A 20,328-nucleotide genomic window follows, 5' to 3' on the forward strand; every position below is an offset into this window, starting at 1 on the left:
ATTGAGAAGACAGCGGAGCACGTATTCTTCGAAAGTCCGAGGTTTGAAATGATACGCAGGTAGATGTTTGAAACAGGAGGGCAGAACGTCAACCAGGATAATGTTATCCACAACATTATAAGCGACGTAATCATGTGGAACGCGGTCTAAAAAGTGGTAACGCAGATCACGATTGCCTTACAGCAGAAATAGTGTGATGAACAGCAATCAACGCCGGGAAACTCTCTGTCGGAGTAGGGCAGATCTACCGCTAGGGATTAGTCGAGTAGACCACAACAGAGCACCAGTGACTGACAACGGCACTCTATCAGTAAGCCCGAGAGGAATCTAGCGAAAACAGAAAAAGACTAGGTGTCGGGAGAACTTCTTCCGTCGGCGAAATCTTCGTCTGCGTAAGCAAGATTCGCCGTCGGGGATTAGTCCGTGTAGATCGCATCGAGACGCCACCAGTTGCAGGGCAGCAGCGAACCGAACGTCTTGCTCCACCGGAATCACCGGACTGACCTCGGAAACTGGCTGGTTGGTTCGGTTTCGGGAGAACTTCTCTCACAGGGAAGTACTCCGTCGGAGTAAGCTAAGTCCATCGTCGAGGACTAGACCGAGTAGTACGCGATCAAGTCGAGAGCTCAACGAAGAAGTGGTACTAAATGGCACCAGAAGGGAACAAAACGAATTGCTGTAATAAATGACACTGAATAGAGAGCCAGAGGTTACAAGAATTTGCGGTGCTGAATGGCACAAGAGAGTTTACCACCCAGATTGCCCTTGAAGGGCAAGAGCACCAATTGTTTACCCACAGCTAGCTATCCTATAGCCGTACAGAAATTGCCACGTTGTGTGAATGGTAGAAAATTGGTAGTGTGTCGAGGAGGGGTGTTGTAAAGCTACTGAAGGACCAAGCTACTAAGCAGTTGGACTAGAGTATGTGCTATGCACATAGAAAAAAACCCCTCCCCGAAGTAATACCGTACGGTAGTGCTGGGGAGGAATCAGGTTCCGTGCAAGAGTAGTTGTTTTAGCGGGTCAGGTGGTTGCTTAAGCCAGTTCCCTGATTTGTTTGTTTTTGTACATTTTGTTCCTGCTCAGGGTATTTTTGAACATTTTTTCTACTCTCTAATATGCACATATACAAAATATACTTACTCCCCCGAAAAAATTTCTTACTATGCCACTGCATCTTGTCATCGCGACAATAATATTCCTTTTGGTAGCAGTATCAGCTAGTTTGTAGTGTGTCGTGGTATTTAACATGTTTCGTTCTGATAGTATCTAAATTTAATCTGTCTTGAAGTGTATATATTATTTATTCTTTATTTTAATTCAATGCTAATCTCTTTTTAACGTGTTTGTCTGCTCGATATATTTATTAAAAAAATTCTTTAACTACGATCCTTAAATTCTAAATAAACAAATAATAATACTAATAAATAACGGTCAATTTAAATACGGTTACCATAAGAATTATACCGCAACGGTAACACTGTAACGGTAAACAATGCAAGCCTTTGTATTGATAGGATACCCACTAAATTCATTTTATTTTTGTATGTTTGTGATACATATTTCTCAATATGGGACAATTTGACTGTTTCAAACAAACAAGTGCGGCACATTGTGCCAAAATGCTTTATCATTTTATCACAAAGGAAACTTCTACATTGCAATTTTAGTAAAATCTGTCTTTCAAAGGGTTAGGCGTTGGCAAGTTTAGAATTAGCCAATCAATAGAGACAATATTTAAAATAGTTCAATGTGAGTATCTTGGTAATAAAAACAATATTTATTTTTTCAAGTGGTTCCTGTTACAGCTATATGGCCTATTGGTTTAATGGAAATGTACATTAACAAATCACTCGCTAAAATTAGTCAAATCATATATCAATCACATCCTAAGAATACGTTATATCGCCCTACTGCCCTCGGGCGAAAAATCTGCGAATTCGGCCCCGCTTTGATTCCACCAAACCACTCGGGTCATGCTCGTTGCTAACTTAGTTGATCAAAGCCCTTCCGCTTCTCGTCGCTTCCGCAATATACCTGCTACCGGTTTTCGCACACACTTGCAGCACGATGGTAACCGGAATAGTTCCTTGTATGGTTCGTTGGTGTATGGGTTAATGGCCAGTAGTGTCCGATAGTGATACAGTTGCTTGCATTCCGTTTGGTATATGTTACCAACATCTAAATTGTCACACGGTTTGCCTGCATTGCTGCAAAGAGAAAATATCGTCAAAAATTTCGTTAGACTGACAAAAAGACTGCAATACAGTTTCGTTTCCGTACAATTTGTAATTTGTAACTCTTTGAAGCAGGTATAGCAAGTCAGCCTTGTGAGCTTTAAGTAGACTGGTGTTACAAACGCACAATAGCTAAAGAAAGCTCTACGAAATAATTTTATTTCATGTTGACTTTTAACGTAAATGTTTATGCTTTATTTTAAAACTCTTAGGATGGCCATCTTATCCGAAGTACCCACTTCGACGCACTTCTTTTACAATTTATTTGATTATGATTCGGAAAATATATTTTTCTGTATCGATTTTGTTGGCTATTTTCGGCAAATTTGAGACTAATAGAAACGAAAGCAATGAAATTGAAATACGGATAAGTATTCTAGAGCGAATCAGTTATAAACTTAGAACGGAAAACAAGGACTAGGCAGGCTCATATAGACATTATCGAAAGGAAATGTGAAGAATTCTTTGCCTTCTGCTAAGTAGGAGTTGGGCGTTGCACCCAAGTCTACCGCATGGTCTATGGTATAACATAACTCATCATCATGTTTAAACGCCGACGACGGCCAAACATGATGATGAGTTATGTTCTACCATAGACCATGCGGTAGACTTGGGTGCAACGCCCAACTCCTACTTAGCAGAAGGCAAAGAATTCTTCACATTTCCTTTCGATCATGTCGATATGAGCCTGCCTAGTCCTAGTTTTCCGTTCTAAGTTTATAACTGATTCGCTCTAGAATGCCTATCCGTCTTTCAATTTCATTGCTTTCGTTTCTCTTAGTCTCAAATTTGCCGAAAATAGCCAACAAAATCGATACAGTAGAACCTTGCGGCAATTAAAACATAGTAACAAAATATATTTTTGGACAATAGTCTCGTAACAAACTCACCGACACGTTTCCACTCGCACACCCTGCAAGTAGTCGCGGGTGTTGACGATCATCACTGTGTAATCGTCTTTGGTAAGTCCACTCTTAGGATGGACCAAGCGCTCCTCGCTGTTGCAAAGAAACTCATCGTCGGAAGTATCGAATCGCTGCACTAGCTTGTCCCCATTGCTCACCAAGACGTCATCGCCGAAGACCTCGCTGTATCGTTCGCCGTGCTTGGCAATGATTTCGTTGATTACCTGCTCCGGGTAATCGATGACGGCAGTACATATTGGTTCATCTGGTTGACAGTGTTCTGTGTCTACTTTTGGAACCAATTCATTGGGAAACACAAAGTCACTCTTCTCAGACGCTGAAATGTGAAAAAGGTCAATTGATCAAAGTTTGAATGGTTATGTAAAGAAAAGTGTTCATTTAATCAAATTGTTGAGTCCTCGCGTACTATAGAAAGTAATCCATGATTAGATTTTCCAGTCGAGGTAGGACGCTTCATAGTTTACAGACAATTCTATATGACCCTTTAGAGATGTTGAGACAACTTCGCCTCGCGCGTTACAAAAAGCGATCTATGGTTAGACGGATTTGTCTGCCGAAGTTTTGACGCAGTGTCAGTATAGTCTAATTTTAATGCGGTTGTGTTAGTGTGCAATTGAGGTTAAACCGAGTGGAGAAGACGAGAAGTGAGGTTAAAACTGGTGGAATAATCTCACGGACATGCTCTAATTTTGTAAAAGTATATGCCCACGCCCATTGCATTTGTGTTAGTTTCATAGACGTCAAATAACTTAACCTTCCGGAAATTGCGCAAATGGCTTGCTGAACGAGCACCCGCTAGTGCCCTTAGACGATTTCGCTAGATTTTCAAAGCAGCGTGCACTCAGTGCACTAGCGCAACTTCCAGAAGGTTAATAGCAGCATTCTGTTAGAGCCATTGAGCTTATTACAATCTAACAAGCATACACAGATGAACGAGGTATAGCTCAACAATTTGTGCGTATGTGTATTATTTCCGTACTGCAATTTTTGTCTAAACAACGCCTACTTCGATACGTCACATCGCTAGTCGATTTCTCCGTGCCAACACTTGTACCAGCCGTGGTAGACGCTATCTTCTCCGGGAAGACATAGGAAATGGTCCCGTTTGCGTGCTTTATCACGTAAGATTGGCTCGGATCAAAGTCCTTGCTAAGTTTCTGCATGGGGCGCCGTGTTCGATTAGTTGTCGAGCTATCCTGGGAATAAATAAATGTTATTTAAAACTGATACAATATAGCTTGATCATCTACATCTAAATAAAAATAATACCTACAAGTCTTGCAGTTATTTCAATGGGCATTGATTCTTCAGGATAATCCTCGGGATCAGGCTCTGGATTCGTGTAACCTTTACGTTTGTAAATTTCCTGTATTCTTGTCTTCAATTCTTCATCCGTTGCTTCTTCTTCTCGCTGTCTGACCAATGGACGAAATTGGGCAGCTGAATTCGTTGGCTATTAAAAGGGTGTAGAAAAAAAAACGATTGTAAATAAGTATTACTACTGGCCAATGTGTTCACAAATATAGTAACTAGCATTTACTATCCCCATCGAGAAAGCTGTCGCCCGACCATGGTCTCTATCTTGAGCCAACTGAAATTCAATTCAAAAGTAGGAAAACGTATTCCAAATACCCCAAGATACGATTGAGTGTAGTAGAATAAGTATAAATTTAAAGTTTCCTAATGTTAGTACTATTTATTCACTCTTCGAAATTATAATTGAACACATTGTTCATAAAAAAATGAATCCGACATTACCAAGCTGGTACTGCCGTATCAAGCTGGTACTGATCTCTTTTAAAGGTTTTTCTTCTATAAAAATACATACATATGCGCGTGTGACGTAACGAAACCGAGAAAAAATGGGCCGAGGCTCCTGGCTTATTGGCGTAACGAAGGGCTCAGCACCCTTTTTTTACAATGGAGAAGACGTTTACGTCCTAACCCAGTACACGTGCTATTGTTAGGTTCCAAGCTACCACACGGGGTGTACTGGGGGCGCGTCGGGCTCGAATGGTGACGCTGCCATTAATACCGACTAAACTCCATTGGGCTCCGCCATCGTTCCCCCCAGGAACTACCTCTCGGTATTACTTCTGGGGGGATGGCTGTACTTGATGTACTCATTCACTCTCGCTCACGCGTTCATACGTCCTGTATGAGGCTTACTTGGGTGCTCTCTCTATCGCACTTTGATTCACTCTCTAACACTCCACATGAGGCTAACTTTTGTGCTCACCTTTTTCGTTCCTTGCGAGGCTGACTTGTGTGCTCACCTTACTCATTCCTTGCTAGGCTTACTTTTGTGCTCGCCTCTCCCATACCATGTGAGGCTGACTTGAAAGCTCACCCTATCACCTGGTTCACTCTCGATCGTGCCACTCTATTATACCCCTGTCGCTTCCCCTGGCATCCCATGTGGGACATTTTTCTTAGGCCCCACTTCTGACATACCATGCGGGGCTGGCTTGTGTGCTCACCTTTTTCATTCCTTGCTAGGCTTACTTTTGTGCTAGCCTCTACTATGCCATATGAGGCTAACTTTTGTGCTCACCGTTAACATACCGTGTGCGACTGACTTGGATGCTCACCCTTTCACTCCTCTGCCACGCCACGAGGCATCGATAGCTAAGTCCCAACATACTACGCTACGACCCTCCCATCTTGGCATGAGGCAGTCCACTTATACGCCTATACACTCGCTCTTCTGCCTTGCTTCGGGGTGGCTGGGTTTACCCCTTACGCGGTTGCCAGTCGCTGCGCCAAACCTGCCTCAGCATGAACAGACCATTCACTCCCTTTTTTGCGCTCGGCCTTTTTCGCTCCAACTAACCAATCACTAGTTAGCCGTGTCCGTCGTCTGTTGCTCGGTTCGCCAAATTACCTGTAGCCTACAGCCAATCTGGGTGGTAGCAGCCGAGACTGCGATCCATTTTTCCACCGATTGACACATCCGCTGAATAAGGGTATCAGGGGTTGTGTCCCAGCCACAGACGTCAAGCATTGCTCTTCTTTCGACGTCGAACCGAAGACATACGAACAGTATGTGTTCGGCAGTTTCGTCTACACCTGGGCAGTCCGGGCAGGCTGGAACCTCCGCGTGCCTGAACCTGTGGAGGTACTGTCGGAAACAGCCATGGCCTGACAGGAATTGTGTCAGGTGGAAGTGAACTTCCCCATGGGGTCTACCCACTCAGCTCGATATGCTAGGTATCAGCCGGTGGGTCCACCTACCTTTCGAGGAGTTGTCCCACTCACGCTGCCATCTGGCGAGCAAGGTCACCCTGGTGCGCTCGCGGGCTCCACTATTTCCACGCAGCTCGAAGCACTCCTCATCTTCCCGAAAGACCAACCCGACTGGCACGCTATCGCGCAGGATGCATCGTGTGATACCGTGCAGTAGGCAGATATCACTCTGAGGCACATCACGCGGTAGGTGCTCTCAAGTTTCTGTAGGTAACTGGTTACCCTCAGTGCTCTTGACCATGATGGGCCGCCGTACCTGAGGATAGATACGGCAACGCCTGCCAGTAACCTACGTCTACTGGCGCACACCTTTGAGCTGTTGGACATCATCTTCGATAGTGCCGCAACAGCAGTCGACTCTCTCTTGCATGTATAGTCGACATGGCTGCCGAAGGTCAGCTTGTCGTCTATAATGACTCTTAGAGACTTCAGACTCCGCTGTGAGGTGATCGCGACTTCTCCCACATGGATAACTGCATGTTGTGCCGACTTGAGGTTGTTGACGATAACTACCTCCGTCTTATGCTGAGCGAGCTCCAGGCCTCTCGCGCTCATTCATTCCTCCACCGTGTTTATCGCGTGTTCTGCAGTTAGTTCTACCTCGGGGATTGACTCCCCGTAGACCTCCAAGGTTACGTCGTCTTGCGCTTGGCCTTGCCTTTTTCCTTCGAGGGGAACTCAGCCGCCGCTTCGAGCGACATGGCTGCTCCATATAAGGGGAAGGGGAGGGCCCCTGTCTGGGTACCTATGTCGGCCTTCTCTGTTCCCTCCCTCTTGTAGGCCACTGTCTGGGTTCCTCTGTCGGACTTCTTCCGACATTCCACCCTCTTGGCGTAAGCCTGCTGTTCCTGTCTTGCGACATGAACAGCCTTCCGGAGCATCAGCAGGCTCTGTTTCAGCTCATTGCTAATATTTTGTTTCGCGCTAGTGAACTCGCTTATTGCATCGAGCTGCTCCAACACTTAGCCCATCGCCGATAGTGGCCAATCCAGCGCGTTGGTAGGGCTATTTCCTACCACTGCTGGGGGGTCACTGGTGCTATCGGATACAGCACTCGTCGCTCCACTACTCTCCCCACGGGGGGGAGAGACCTCGCAAAACCACCTCTAGCAAAGGGGTTCGGCACCTCCGTTTGTTTATTATTTTTATTTTTATTCACTTCATTCATGTTGATTCCCACGAGTAGCGCGAGAAAGAAAAGTTCGCCACGCCAGAGCTCCGCAGTAACGTGGTAAGGGACGCTTACTGTGGGAGTTGCCCAGGTACCCCACAGGCTCCGTTAACGATAGAGCATCTTTTACACCCCCTCGATCACTCATCCCTCGGCACGGGTCGCTTCACTCCTTGGAATTGGGGTTATGACCTATTTTGATTTGCGTGGTGACCGTGCCCCAGATCATCACCACCATCCTCCTTTACCAGGCCTTTGGACCTGTAGCTCTGGTTCTCAATAGTTCCAGAAACGTATGTTATTACAGACATGCTACTATTGAGATCCGTCATTCGCTAGCGGAGTTAGGGCTCAGCACCCTACGCGTAGCTGTGTGCTGCCTGCCTAAAAGCCAGAAGGTGCATCAAGGGAGCAAGATCCGAGGCATTCAGAGAAGGGTGTAAGGTGACATTCAAACGCGAGATAGCGGTGAGCAAGTCTACCTACTTTAAGGAGCTGTGCAAAGAAATATACGTTAATCCCTGAGGCAAAGCTTACAGTATCGTGTTAGCCAATGCACGCTTCCAGAAGCACAATCCAACCACATGGCCGCTACGTTGATGCAGATGGTGGAAATGTTAGTGCAATCTAACAATGAACTCCTTATAATGGCAAAAGAGCTGAAAGAAAAGAAAGCTGCCGGTCTGGACGGTATCCATTGAAGACCGCAATTCTAGCGCTTCCGGACGTGTTCAGGATAGTGCTACAGAAAAAAGAAAAGGATCCAGAAGCGGATGTTGTTGCCAAAATCAGGGAAGTCACCAGCAGCGTATCGGCCTATATGCTGTCTGAATACTCTTGGTAATCTTCTGAAAAGGGTCATCCTCAAAAGGCTGGCGAACTACGCTGAAAGTGGGAATGGATTTCGAAAAGGGATCTTGATGGTGGAAGCCATCCGCACAGTCATCGCAAGCGCGGAGCAAGCGTTGAAGCAAAAGAGAAGGGATAAACGTATCTGCGCCGTGTTAACGATCGACGCAAAGAGCGCGTTCAAAAGCGCCATCTGGGTGGATATCGCCATAGCGTTGCACAGAATGCGGGTTCAGGACTATCTATGCATGATCCTGAAAATTTTCTTTCAGAACCGAGCAGTGCTCTACGAGACGAACATGGGACAGAGGTTAATTAGGGTCACTGCAAAAGTACCTTTGGGCTCCTTACTCGTCTCGTTGTGGAATATAATATACAACGGGGTATTAAAACTGGAGCTGCCCAAAAGAGTCGAGATCGTTGGCTTTTCAGATGATGTTGATCTGAGGATAACCGTCGAGACCCTCGAGAAAGTGAAGCTGTTGACGGCAGAGACGATAGGTATCGTTGAAAACTGGATGGCTGATGTGAAGCTGCAGCTGGCTCAACACAAGACCGAGGTAGTGCTGATCAGCAACCGAAAAAAAATCCAGCGTGTCGTGATTAGCTTCGGCCGACACTCAATTATACCGATTCGTGCGCTGAAGTACCTGGGTGTGCTGGTTAATCATTGGTTAAATTACAGCTACTATGTCGACAATGTATGTGCGAAGGCAGCGACGACAACTAACGCAGTGACAACGATCATGTCGAAGATTAGAGGAGCAAGATGCTGCAAGAAACGTCTCCTGGGGAGTGTGTTAACCTCAATACAGAGATGTGCCGTTCCGGATTAGATTGCTGCACTGCGACATCGAAGGAGACAGTGTGCATCGTTGCCCATCTGCATCACTCTGGCTGAGGATGTGGAATGTTACCAGCGGAGGAATACATGATGTGCAAGAATTGGTCAGAGCAGACTCGTTGGCTAAGTGGTAGTAAGTGTGAGACAACGCGAGAAAAGAAAAGTGGACCCTGTGGGAGTCGGCGTAGCGTATTGGTAAATCAATTGCCTTGTACGCAGCGCACCTGGGTTCGAGTCCCGACCCCGCACATAGGGTTAGAAATTTTTCCTAAGAGATTTTTCTAACCCGAAGAGGCGAATGACCTTAAGGTTAAAACCTCTATAATTGAAATAAAAAAAAAAAAAAAAAAAAAAAAGTGGACCCATCTTCCTTAATGTACTGGTGTGTGATAGGAAGCATAGGAAGTTTGCAGAGGTGTACTTGAAGCAGTGTTTGTTCAGGCGTGAATGCATCGGTTTAAACACGCTCCATCACCCCTTTGTCCGGAGAATGTGAACGTGCAAAAGACAACGGAACACGTGGTCTTCGAATTCCTTAGGTTCGAAAAAGTTTGAAGTGGTATCCCCGGCGTGACAGTCGACAATGTCGTCGAAGAGATGTGGTACGACGAGCATACCTGGGATGCTGTTAACAGAGTGATGACGAGTCTGCTCTCCAAGAAAGATGCGAAAGGAACAACTAAGCAGCGCCGCCGGTTAGAAAGCCATTGTGAAACAACAAATCGGGTTCGGTATAGATTCCGTCGCTAGAGAAATGGACTAGATTCACCACCGTCCCGTTGAGTTGTACGCGATGTATTACCGGGTTCGGGTCGTCAGGGCATCAGCGAACTGGAAGCCTAGCTACACCGGGATCGCCAGATCGACCTTGAGACTGTACCGCTAGTTCGTGAGCAGGCTAGATTCACCACCTGGGACTATAGCAAGTAGATCGGATCTTTCAGCCAGCGGCGGGTCGCTGGGACGCCAGTGAACCGGAAGCTACGTTCCACCCGGAATTGCTGGAGAGCTGATAACGGTTTTTTTGGGAAAAAATCCTCCGCCGGGGAACTCTTAATCGGAGTAAAAACATTTCCTGTACAAAAAATAATAGTGCAGAAATTTTTCATATAATGAAAATCTACAAAATTAACTTTTCCAAACATTCACATCACATTAAAGTTGATAAACAATAAAAGAGCGGACGAAAAGATTCATCATCCAACCAAAACCGATTAAACCAACATAAATTTGCTCAAGCAAATCGCTCTTGCACTATTGCCAATTAAATTAGAAAATAACGGCAAAGTTTGCCATTAGGATTAACTTTCAACTTATTAAGATCCGCACTCAGAGCCAAACAGCTGTTTTACCAGCTGATTATTTAGCAGAAAATGCCCTTGCGGCAGATTCCTATCCACAATGTAGTGTAAATATTAGATTGCTCGTGCAACACCTTCTACCGGAAGCGCACAAGTACATATTATCAGATGGCGACACTTTCCAAATGTATACGTACATACGTATAAATGATCATTAAAACAAGCACCGCCAGCTGAAGAAGAACAGGAAACTTGGCGAATAGGAGAGTTATGTTCTCCAGTGTAGTTTTCAGTTTTTTCAGCTTTTCCCGGCATCGTTTGCCTTCACAAGTGAGAAATGATGCCGGCGCAACGATGCAAACGACGCTAATGTCATAAATTCACAGGTTCCGTATGCAGGAATGCTCGTGTGCGTTGGAAATGGCTAGGCACTATAGTGGACCTGTTCCATTTTTTACTTGCGGGGGGATTTTTTCGCGAGCTACTCGATATTATTAAAATTGATTAAAAAGCTAAATTTAAATATTTTAATCCTATTGTTGTTCATTTTATAGGATGAAAAATCAATTTCAAAAATAATTAACTAATGAATGAATAATAAAATTAAAGTTAACCGGTGGGCCGAATTGTTTTTAGTAAAGTATTTTTTTCTATTCAACAAGTTCAACAAAAATTGGATCGTAGTGTTTTATTTTTGTTTTTCAATACTATTTATGTTTTCAAAGCGCTTGAGAAAAAAATGTGAAGCAGCCCCTCGGAAGCAGCATAATGGCTATACACAACTAACGCTAAATGTAGGGTACACGCAATACCTTTCATCCGATTGTTGACTTGAACATCAATAATTTTATTAGTACACAGGGACATTAAAATGTAATAGTTAGGTCGCCGAATGATACTTTTCTGTTTGCGACTTTAGAATAGGTTCAATACCCTAGATACGAACGGTCAGCTTTCAATTTGTTGGGTACCTACCGCAGGAATTCTGCGTATATGAGTAGAACTGATAACCTCTTCTTCGCTGGGGTGGTATGAAAAAATTATAGATTAGAATGAATGCATTATGGATATTAGTTGGATTTTCGAGAAATTCGCATCATCCCATAAATCGATTTTGATGTTTGAAGTGAAATCTTGAAAAACGAGTATTCAGAATCCTTTTATTCTACTCGTAAACCGGACAATTTAATATCCTTCAATCTTTTTGTCTTTGTCTTTATATTGGAAGTTTCTCACACGCACAGAACTGGAGTAAAACTGTGATAAGTAATATTCCGAATTAAAGAATTTCAACTATTCAACTATTGCCAACTAGCTATAAATTTCTTCAGTGCATACAAATATTATATTATATATCGCAAAACTGATTGTAATCGAAAATTTTCATAGAAGCATTACTAAAATCTCAAGTTTATTAAAAAGTACGGAGGCTGCCCTGATTCGCAAGGAGTACGTATATGATCGTGTATTATTTCGATGTATAAACCAGCGAAAAAGATTGCTAGTGAAACTAGCTGATACACGAGCTACGATGCAATAACAAAGAAAACTCCTTTGCATCATTGTTGATTTATTACAATAGTTTTTCCTCGGCCTTGCCTTTTCCCCGAGTTTGTCTTCCGGTTTTGGTTTATAGAAATTAGAAAAGAACCTGCACCGGAAACCGTACCGTATGACTTGGTACCATTAATAGTTGTAACTCGTTTCACAAGCAATTCTGACACTACCGATGGAAACGTGATAGCGATAAATAAATTTGTGAGCATGTTCTGTCCCATGGAAACGCAACGATCTGGCTTACCATTCCACTAGTTTGAATCTAGCGAAATGTGCATCGAAGGTACAGAAGGGGAGCAATATCATGGTTTATTGATATTTATTGGCGTTTAAATTTGAAAAATTAGGAATTCAATTAACTCGCACACTGAAACCAGAATAAATTGATTTAATAATGAACTCAATGAGGGTATATTATAACACGTTCGTATTACCATGAGTTTCCATCCATAAAAAATAGTTTCGGATACCCCCAAAGTTAATATTACAATAAATTGCATTACAACGCAGAGTCTGTAAATAAGAAGAATTGAGTTAACAAGGATATGCGAGTTTACCATATAGCTATTGAAAATTTAAACATGCAAGTGCTAACAAGTCCAACCGACTATGCACACTTAGAAATGCGTAGGTCTCCTGAGCCTGACATATACACACCATCAAATTTCATTAAGCTGTGTTTAATATTACTCCAGGTTGAACGTCGTTGTTAGTGATGACAAGTCTAATATTATAGCTTTTCATGCCGGATAGAACAGAGCGAAAATAATTATCTGTCGAAGTCACGTTTCGATGTGCTTTGATTTTTTGGAGTGTTGTAGTTCATTTACTTCCCATAAAAATTAAATCGACACCCCATATAAAACTAAAATTAAACAACTATCAAACATATCAGCGAAAACAGTCCAAAAGAAGAATGGTAATAGTAGATATACACAGAAACTCTTTTATTGTGTTTAATTCATAATAGTCCCATATTTTTTTTGTTTATTAGATTTCCTTGAAGCATGTGGTATTTTTATAATGTGCTCCTCAAACCAAATTTCTTTCGTTCTCTTGGTTTGTCCAATATAAACTTTATCACATTGAGAGAACGATCTTTTATGTACCCAGTTGGATCTTGGATAATTAGCTTTGAAAAATGAAAACCTGAACCGGGTAGCTTTTCTAGCTAACAGCAGAGAGTGTAGAATGCTTGGAGATCTGCTCTTACTAACTAGAATGACAATAAAGCATGTCATGATGCTCGAATAAATTACTTGGGAAAATCCACACCCACCCAAAGGTGTAAAGTGTCATAAATAAACAAACAAACAAACAAATCATGGAATAAACCTACCGCATAAAATACTATTCATTTATAACACTATGTAATCGAACTCTCTCCCCTATCTTTGCGATGGAATTACAAAAAGCACATATTTACATCACATATACTCATATACACATATTAACACATTTCCTCAAATGCACATATCACATTTTAGTAAAAACTGGAGCGAAAATAAATTAAGGGAGATGTCGACCTTCCTCCTACGGGATGTCGGTTTTACCGACAGTGTCTGGAAGATGTTATCTTCCAATCAGTTTTTGAAACCAATAATTTTCAAGGAAATCAATTTTTTGAACCATTGAAAAGATTAGGGTGTGTTAAGAATCTTCTAGATAGCAATATTGCGCAAAAAATATAATTTTATTCACAAGTAGTGTTTTCAATTGTGAACTTAGCGTCAGCCCGGGGCATTGGTCAAGTGCCAAGGTAAGATGTTGGTTTCAAGCCCCCTATTTTCTCAATTCTATTTACTTTACTCCACAATTTTCTCTGGAAAACTGTTATATTTTTTGCTTTTCCTTTATATGTCTCTTAAGTCATTTGTTACGATCAGTCAAACATTACTTCGATAAAATGCTAATAACTAATTATCTCAAAAATCTCCAAAATACTGAACCGTCTATTCTGGGCAGCCGGCTCCCGAGAGTAACCTATATGTTTTCTTAACAATGATATTTTCAACTCCTAGCAGTCAAATTAGTTATAGAATTGGCGTTTCGACTGCGTGTTATCGGATTCCCAAAAAAAAACCAGAGATTGCCCATTAGAAACCCAGAGACTCCGGGTCAAACCCAAAGTGGTGGCTGCCGTAGTTCCGATAAATTGGCCTTGCCTATTAAATGTCGTCATAACTAACGTCACATAAATAGCTATTTTAGGCTAGTTTCCATACTTACTCGCATAAAACCGCAACGCAACCCGATTGAAACTTATTGTATGACGTGTACCTCCATTGATAGTGTAGACGATATCCCTCCACATTGTAGTATAATTGCCATTCACAGACCCAGGGCAACAACTCATCTCACATGCAACGAAATTTCCCCCACAGATACTATCTTATAATAACCTATTTATTCTTCTGGAATACGATGCTAAGCACGTTGCTGAAAAGTGTTGTTCGCGTCGCGACGGCAGTTGGAGCTCAATGCCTCTGTATGGTTTGCTGTAGTTCGGATAGATGCAACACATTTTAATCATATGCTGACGATGAGTGTGACGAAACAGGTTCCATACTATACCTACATTCCTCATCGAGCAATGTTCGTGTTCAGTATGCTTCCTACCTAGCTTTGGCGTCCAATAGCTCTCACTGAAGCTTTTCCACAGGTTCATTTTATACCGATCATAGGTTTTTAACTGGAATGGGAAATTACTCTGTCTTATCACTGTATATACCTGGATGTGACGGAACTGACACAATTTTGAACAATGGAAGAGGAATGATATGGGTAGCATGAATCGACTCTTCCTCGCGCTATGACGACGAATAATCTGGTAACAATTTATCCAATAACAATTAACCGATGCAAATTGATATTGACAAATTTTGCATGGGCGTATTTAAATTCGTACTGGAGTTGTCGCGAAAATGTTGCTCCAGTAGTGAATCAATGCATCATATGCAAAATGAATGGATGAGACATATTGATAAACTCAAAAAAGGAAAAAAATAATAGAATTTGTCTCTTTAAATTTAAAATTTTTATCTTCCACATGAAAAAGAGTTTAGTGTGTTCTAATTTAGAATATACAGAGGCATAAACTTAAGCAATGAATCATCATCGTTACGGCACGGCCAGGTTTAGTTTGCGTCGAGCATCGTTCGTAACGTCATAAAGTTTTAAAACGATTGTTGATAATGACCTGATTGTTCCCATTTGCATGAGATGCCTTTATTTCCGGCTAGCATTTATTATAGCTGTTTGTTCGCCTAACACATTTGAAACAAGAGAAAGGGAGTGAGAGAGAATGGTTACTAGATTGGGTGATTTTCCAGAGATCTATTCACCTACATAATGTAGCTGACGGCAGACAATACAAGTATTCGATGTTGTTCCTGTTGTCTACACACCAAAAAAATCTGAATTTTGTCGTTGACGTAATTGCAAACATGACACAATTCAACAAACCGTAATTTACGAAATGACGGAACATTACCGTGTTCCGTTTAATTTTACATGAAACATATACTTTACATGCGCAATGACATAAAATTACACTTCCTACCATTCAGAACAAACGCTGTATGAGGAGTAAAATGACATGATTTACTAAATTCAACGTCATGTAAAATTAAAATCAAACGTAAAACTAAGTCATTTTTGATGCTCGTATGTGTCAGGGTCAGGAGACGTAAATTTACACTATTTTTTCTAGGTGTGTAGTATGTACCTATTAAACCGTGAATATTTGAAGCGTTGTAAGCAACGAAAAAGCGCGATAAAGTAAACAGTACTATGAAAAAGTTGAGGTTAGGATTCATCGTGGATGCAGTAGTTTCCTAAAAATAATAACACTCACGGATATTCCATAGTTCGTAGATGTTTAAAATGCCAAAATATTGAAAATCGGTGGATACCACGACATGAGATTTCAATTGGGGACTCGGGGCCGGCAGAATACGTGGGTAGTATGGGTAGTACTACCCACTCGAAAATTGCCGAGGGGGAATTAACCACCCGAAAGTTTGGAACAAACCAAAACCTGAGATTAACCACGTTTGCGTCTCGCATTTTGACACATCTATATCTTAAAACTAGAAGTTCAGATCGACATACAAAAAATAATGCAATTTTTTCAGACTAATGGATGCAGTTAGACTTATTTTTAAAGAGTAGATTCACAATTTGTAATTTTTTTGACAAGAACAATTATTTGATTGAAAATTGAAACAAGGAGGCTTTTTATAAGGAAGACAAAAGACATACACAAGATGGATTGATTCCTACATCAGTAGAAAAGACCGTATAAGGTAAAATGAGGAGAAGGCGGACAATAATGACAGGGAAGAAGGGAAATTAACTTGTAGTATTTTGGAAAACCAAAAATAAATGTCAGTACATCATGAACCGGATCGATGGCTCCTTGAATACGCTGGGAACTCTTGGGATCAGATTTTCAGGTAGCTGTTAGCATGTTAACCAAAAGAGAAGAGATAACTTAATTAGGATATCTATCGTGATTAAAAAAAAAGATGGGTGGGTAATGTCTGCGACATAACCGGAGAGATGTAGAATACATAAGGAACACGTTCTTCAAATATGTTGATACTCATTGGAATTTTCGGACAAAAGGTGATTTGGGCGAGGAATATTTCAAATTATTCTTTACAAAAATGATGGTGGTCCTGAAAAGGACCGGTTTTGTTGGCGTTGTTGGCCTTGGTGAGGGAGATGGCTAACGATGAAATTAATTGTTAGCATGAGGAAGTCGCGTAGTACTGGCCAATGGAAGAACAGATAATAATTGATTCCTGAAAATCAATTTTTCTTTATTCATGTAAATTATACATACTTACAAATCTAACAGAAGATTCCTGATCATATTTCTGAATCATTAGTGCGAACATTGTGTAATTTGGTGAAGTACAATGAAAGTTACAAACTTTCCAAACTCGACCTTCTGTTCATTCAGAAATATTGAAATGGGGTGTCGTGGTCAAAGATGGGTGGGTAATGTCTGTCACATAACCGGAGCGTCGTTATTTCAATTCGAGACGTTAATTTAAATCTAATAATATTCAACAGAATCACGTTTGAATGGGAAATTTTCAAATAATTCTCTATGGTAATAATGGTGGTTCTGAAAAGAACCTTTGGTATCGGCGTTGGTGTTGATGGTGATGCGCTGGATCGTTGGATATTTTTGGCATGATAGTTACGTGCCTGGCGAACTGTTTTGTAGCCTCGAACAAAACGACAAGACTGGCTTCTTCGGGTACCATTACGGCTGAACTTTATAAGCTTAGCTCGACTTTGAAATCCTGCACAATCTCACGAATCAGACACTGGTAGGGCCATTTTGTTTGCTACTAGCACGGAGCTGCACAAAAAAATTATTTAATGCAGTTAGTTCACAGAGGCTGCCAAAAAGCTCGAATAGAAGCATGCGACTTCAACATTTCTCTTAAACACATGCAACAACACATTCGTTTTGGTAATACTGATAATAACAGTAGAAAGGAATGGAAAAACAGTGCACGAAACGAGCGAAAGGATAATTTAATTTTTTGTTCCGTGTGCAAGCTGCTTCTTTCCACACAACGTATTATGTTGATTGTTGAAAATTTGTTACACACCTTAAAATGAAAGTTTCAGTTTAACTCTCACTAGAACACAATTGATTGGTCCTGAAAAGAACCGTTGCTTTTATTATAATTTACGCCCACTCCCAGCGGACACTGTGAGCCAGTTTGATTTCTTTTGCGAGAAAGTTACGTACTTGGCGCACTATTTTGTATCCTCAAACAAACCGACCAAGTAGGCATCACTGGCTTCATTACGGCTGAGTTTTGTAAGCGTAGCTCGACTTTGAAGTAATACACAACCTTACGAACCAGACGCTGGAATGTTAGCCAGCGGATTAGTTTCTTTGTTGCCCTTTATTTGGGGCGAAATACTGGCATGGCGACAGTTCCTGATCGGTAATTGGTTGCGATGGGCCACCAGTAGCTGGGGCACTTTTGCGGACCGTCATCATTGCCAACTGCTTTCCTCCGGTGGACTGGCTGCTTGCTAGCGCTTGAACGAATACGAATGATGAGAAAAACCGACCGACCAATATTCATATATGAAAACACGAGAAAGCACTACTATCACTCTCTCGCTCGTTTTCGTGCCATTCCTGTGCCTTTCCTTTCCGTTCGGCTACCAATACTAGCATAACCAAAACGAATATTCTGTCTTTCCATCGCCTTCAATCTAGTGGCCAGTGCTAGCAAACTTGTATGTTCAGTTTTTCAATAACAACATTCCAACAATATTTTCAAAGAATGTTGCAGATTTGAAAAGAAGGAAGGAAAAGATTTTCACAAATTTAAATTCTTTTGTCTTATTTGTTAGCGGTGATACTGGCCATGGGATGGTGGGGGAACACCCACATTCGTTTGTTATGATAGTATTAGCAGCAGAAAGGAATGGAAAAGCAGTGCACGAAAACGAGCGAGAGAGGATAATTTAAATTCTCTTTCTTTCTTTCCACACATCGTATTTCTTATATAGCTTTCTGAAAATTATTTGCTATACACCATAAAATGTAAATTTCAGTTTAACTCTTATTAGAACACAATTAATTGGTCCTGTAAAGAACCGTTTATTGTTTTATTGCGGGAGCATAATTCAGACGCACTCCCCGCGGACACGGTGAGCCAGTTTAACTCTTATTAGAACGCAGATTAGTTTCTCTGTTGCCCTTTAGTTGGGGCGAAATTCTTGCAGGGCGACAGTTCCTGATCGGGTTGCGATGAGTCACCAGTAGCTGGGGCACTTTTTCCGACCGTCGTCATCGCCAACTGCTTTCCTTCGGTGAACTGGCTGCTTGCTAGCGCTTGAACGAATACGAATGATGCGAAAAACCGACCGACCAATATTCATATATGAACACACGAGAAAGCACTACTATCGCTCTCTCGCTCGTTTTCGTGCCATTCTTGTGCCTTTCCTTTCCGTTCGGCTACCAATACTAGCATAACCAAAACGAATATTCTGTCTTTCCATCGCATTCAATCTAGTGGCCAGTGCTAGCAAACTTGCATGTTCAGTTTTTCAATAACAACATTCCAACAATATTTTCAAAGAATGTTGCAGATTTGAAAAGAAGGAAGGAAAAGATTTTCACAAATTTAAATTCTTTTGTGTTATTTGTTAGCGCTGATAAAGGATATTTAGTTTGCTACTAGCAAGGAGCTGCACAAACAAATCGATTTATGTAGTTAATCAACGGAAGCTGCCAAATAGTTCAATAAAATAATTCAAATTGTAATAGCGACATGCAATTGTGGCAACACTGGCCATGGGATGGCGGGAGAATACGCACATTCGTTTTCGTTATGATAGTATTAGCAGCAGAAAGGAATGGAAAAGCAGTGCACGAAAACGAGCGAGAGAGGATAATTTAAATTCTCTTTCTTTCTTTCCACACATCGTATTTCTTATATAGCTTTCTGAAAATTATTTGTTATACACCATAAAATGTAAATTTCAGTTTAACTCTTATTAGAACACAATTAATTGGTCCTGTAAAGAACCGTTTATTGTTTTATTGCGGGAGCATAATTCAGACGCACTCCCCGCGGACACGGTGAGCCAGTTTAATTCTTATTAGAACGCAGATTAGTTTCTCTGTTGCCCTTTAGTTGGGGCGAAATTCTTGCAGGGCGACAGTTCCTGATCGGGTTGCGATGAGTCACCAGTAGCTGGGGCACTTTTTCCGACCGTCGTCATCGCCAACTGCTTTCCTTCGGTGAACTGGCTGCTTGCTAGCGCTTGAACGAATACGAATGATGCGAAAAACCGACCGACCAATATTCATATATGAACACACGAGAAAGCACTACTATCGCTCTCTCGCTCGTTTTCGTGCCATTCTTGTGCCTTTCCTTTCCGTTCGGCTACCAATACTAGCATAACCAAAACGAATATTCTGTCTTTCCATCGCATTCAATCTAGTGGCCAGTGCCAGCAAACTTGCATGTTCAGTTTTTCAATAACAACATTCCAACAATATTTTCAAAGAATGTTGCAGATTTGAAAAGAAGGAAGGAAAAGATTTTCACAAATTTAAATTCTTTTGTGTTATTTGTTAGCGCTGATAAAGGATATTTAGTTTGCTACTAGCAAGGAGCTGCACAAACAAATCGATTTA

At 41.6% G+C, this 20,328-nt stretch overlaps 2 protein-coding genes across 19 annotated transcripts in view; one reads left to right on the top strand and one right to left on the bottom strand.

The window, feature by feature from the left end:
• Window positions 1–20,328, top strand: part of LOC131677091 (serine-rich adhesin for platelets) — a 260,189-nt gene that overhangs the window by 34,974 nt on the left and 204,887 nt on the right. The window lies entirely within an intron of this gene.
• The window catches only part of LOC131677117 (protein spaetzle-like), a 50,731-nt gene continuing 32,154 nt past the window's right edge, over window positions 1,752–20,328 (bottom strand). For 16 of the 17 annotated variants that reach the window (XM_058956725.1, XM_058956832.1, XM_058956860.1 and 13 more), the window contains 4 exons: window positions 4,437–4,616; window positions 4,143–4,359; window positions 3,128–3,479; window positions 1,752–2,210 (listed from right to left, as the gene is read on the bottom strand). In XM_058956725.1, coding sequence (XP_058812708.1) covers window positions 2,000–2,210; window positions 3,128–3,479; window positions 4,143–4,359; window positions 4,437–4,616 — 960 coding nt within the window. In that variant the 3' untranslated portion in view covers window positions 1,752–1,999. The remainder of the gene's footprint in view (window positions 2,211–3,127; window positions 3,480–4,142; window positions 4,360–4,436; window positions 4,617–20,328) is intronic. The other variant, XM_058956868.1, reaches the window with a different exon arrangement.

The sequence above is a fragment of the Topomyia yanbarensis genome, chromosome 1, assembly GCF_030247195.1.
Source record: "Topomyia yanbarensis strain Yona2022 chromosome 1, ASM3024719v1, whole genome shotgun sequence".
NCBI classification, from domain to species: Eukaryota; Metazoa; Arthropoda; class Insecta; order Diptera; family Culicidae; genus Topomyia; species Topomyia yanbarensis.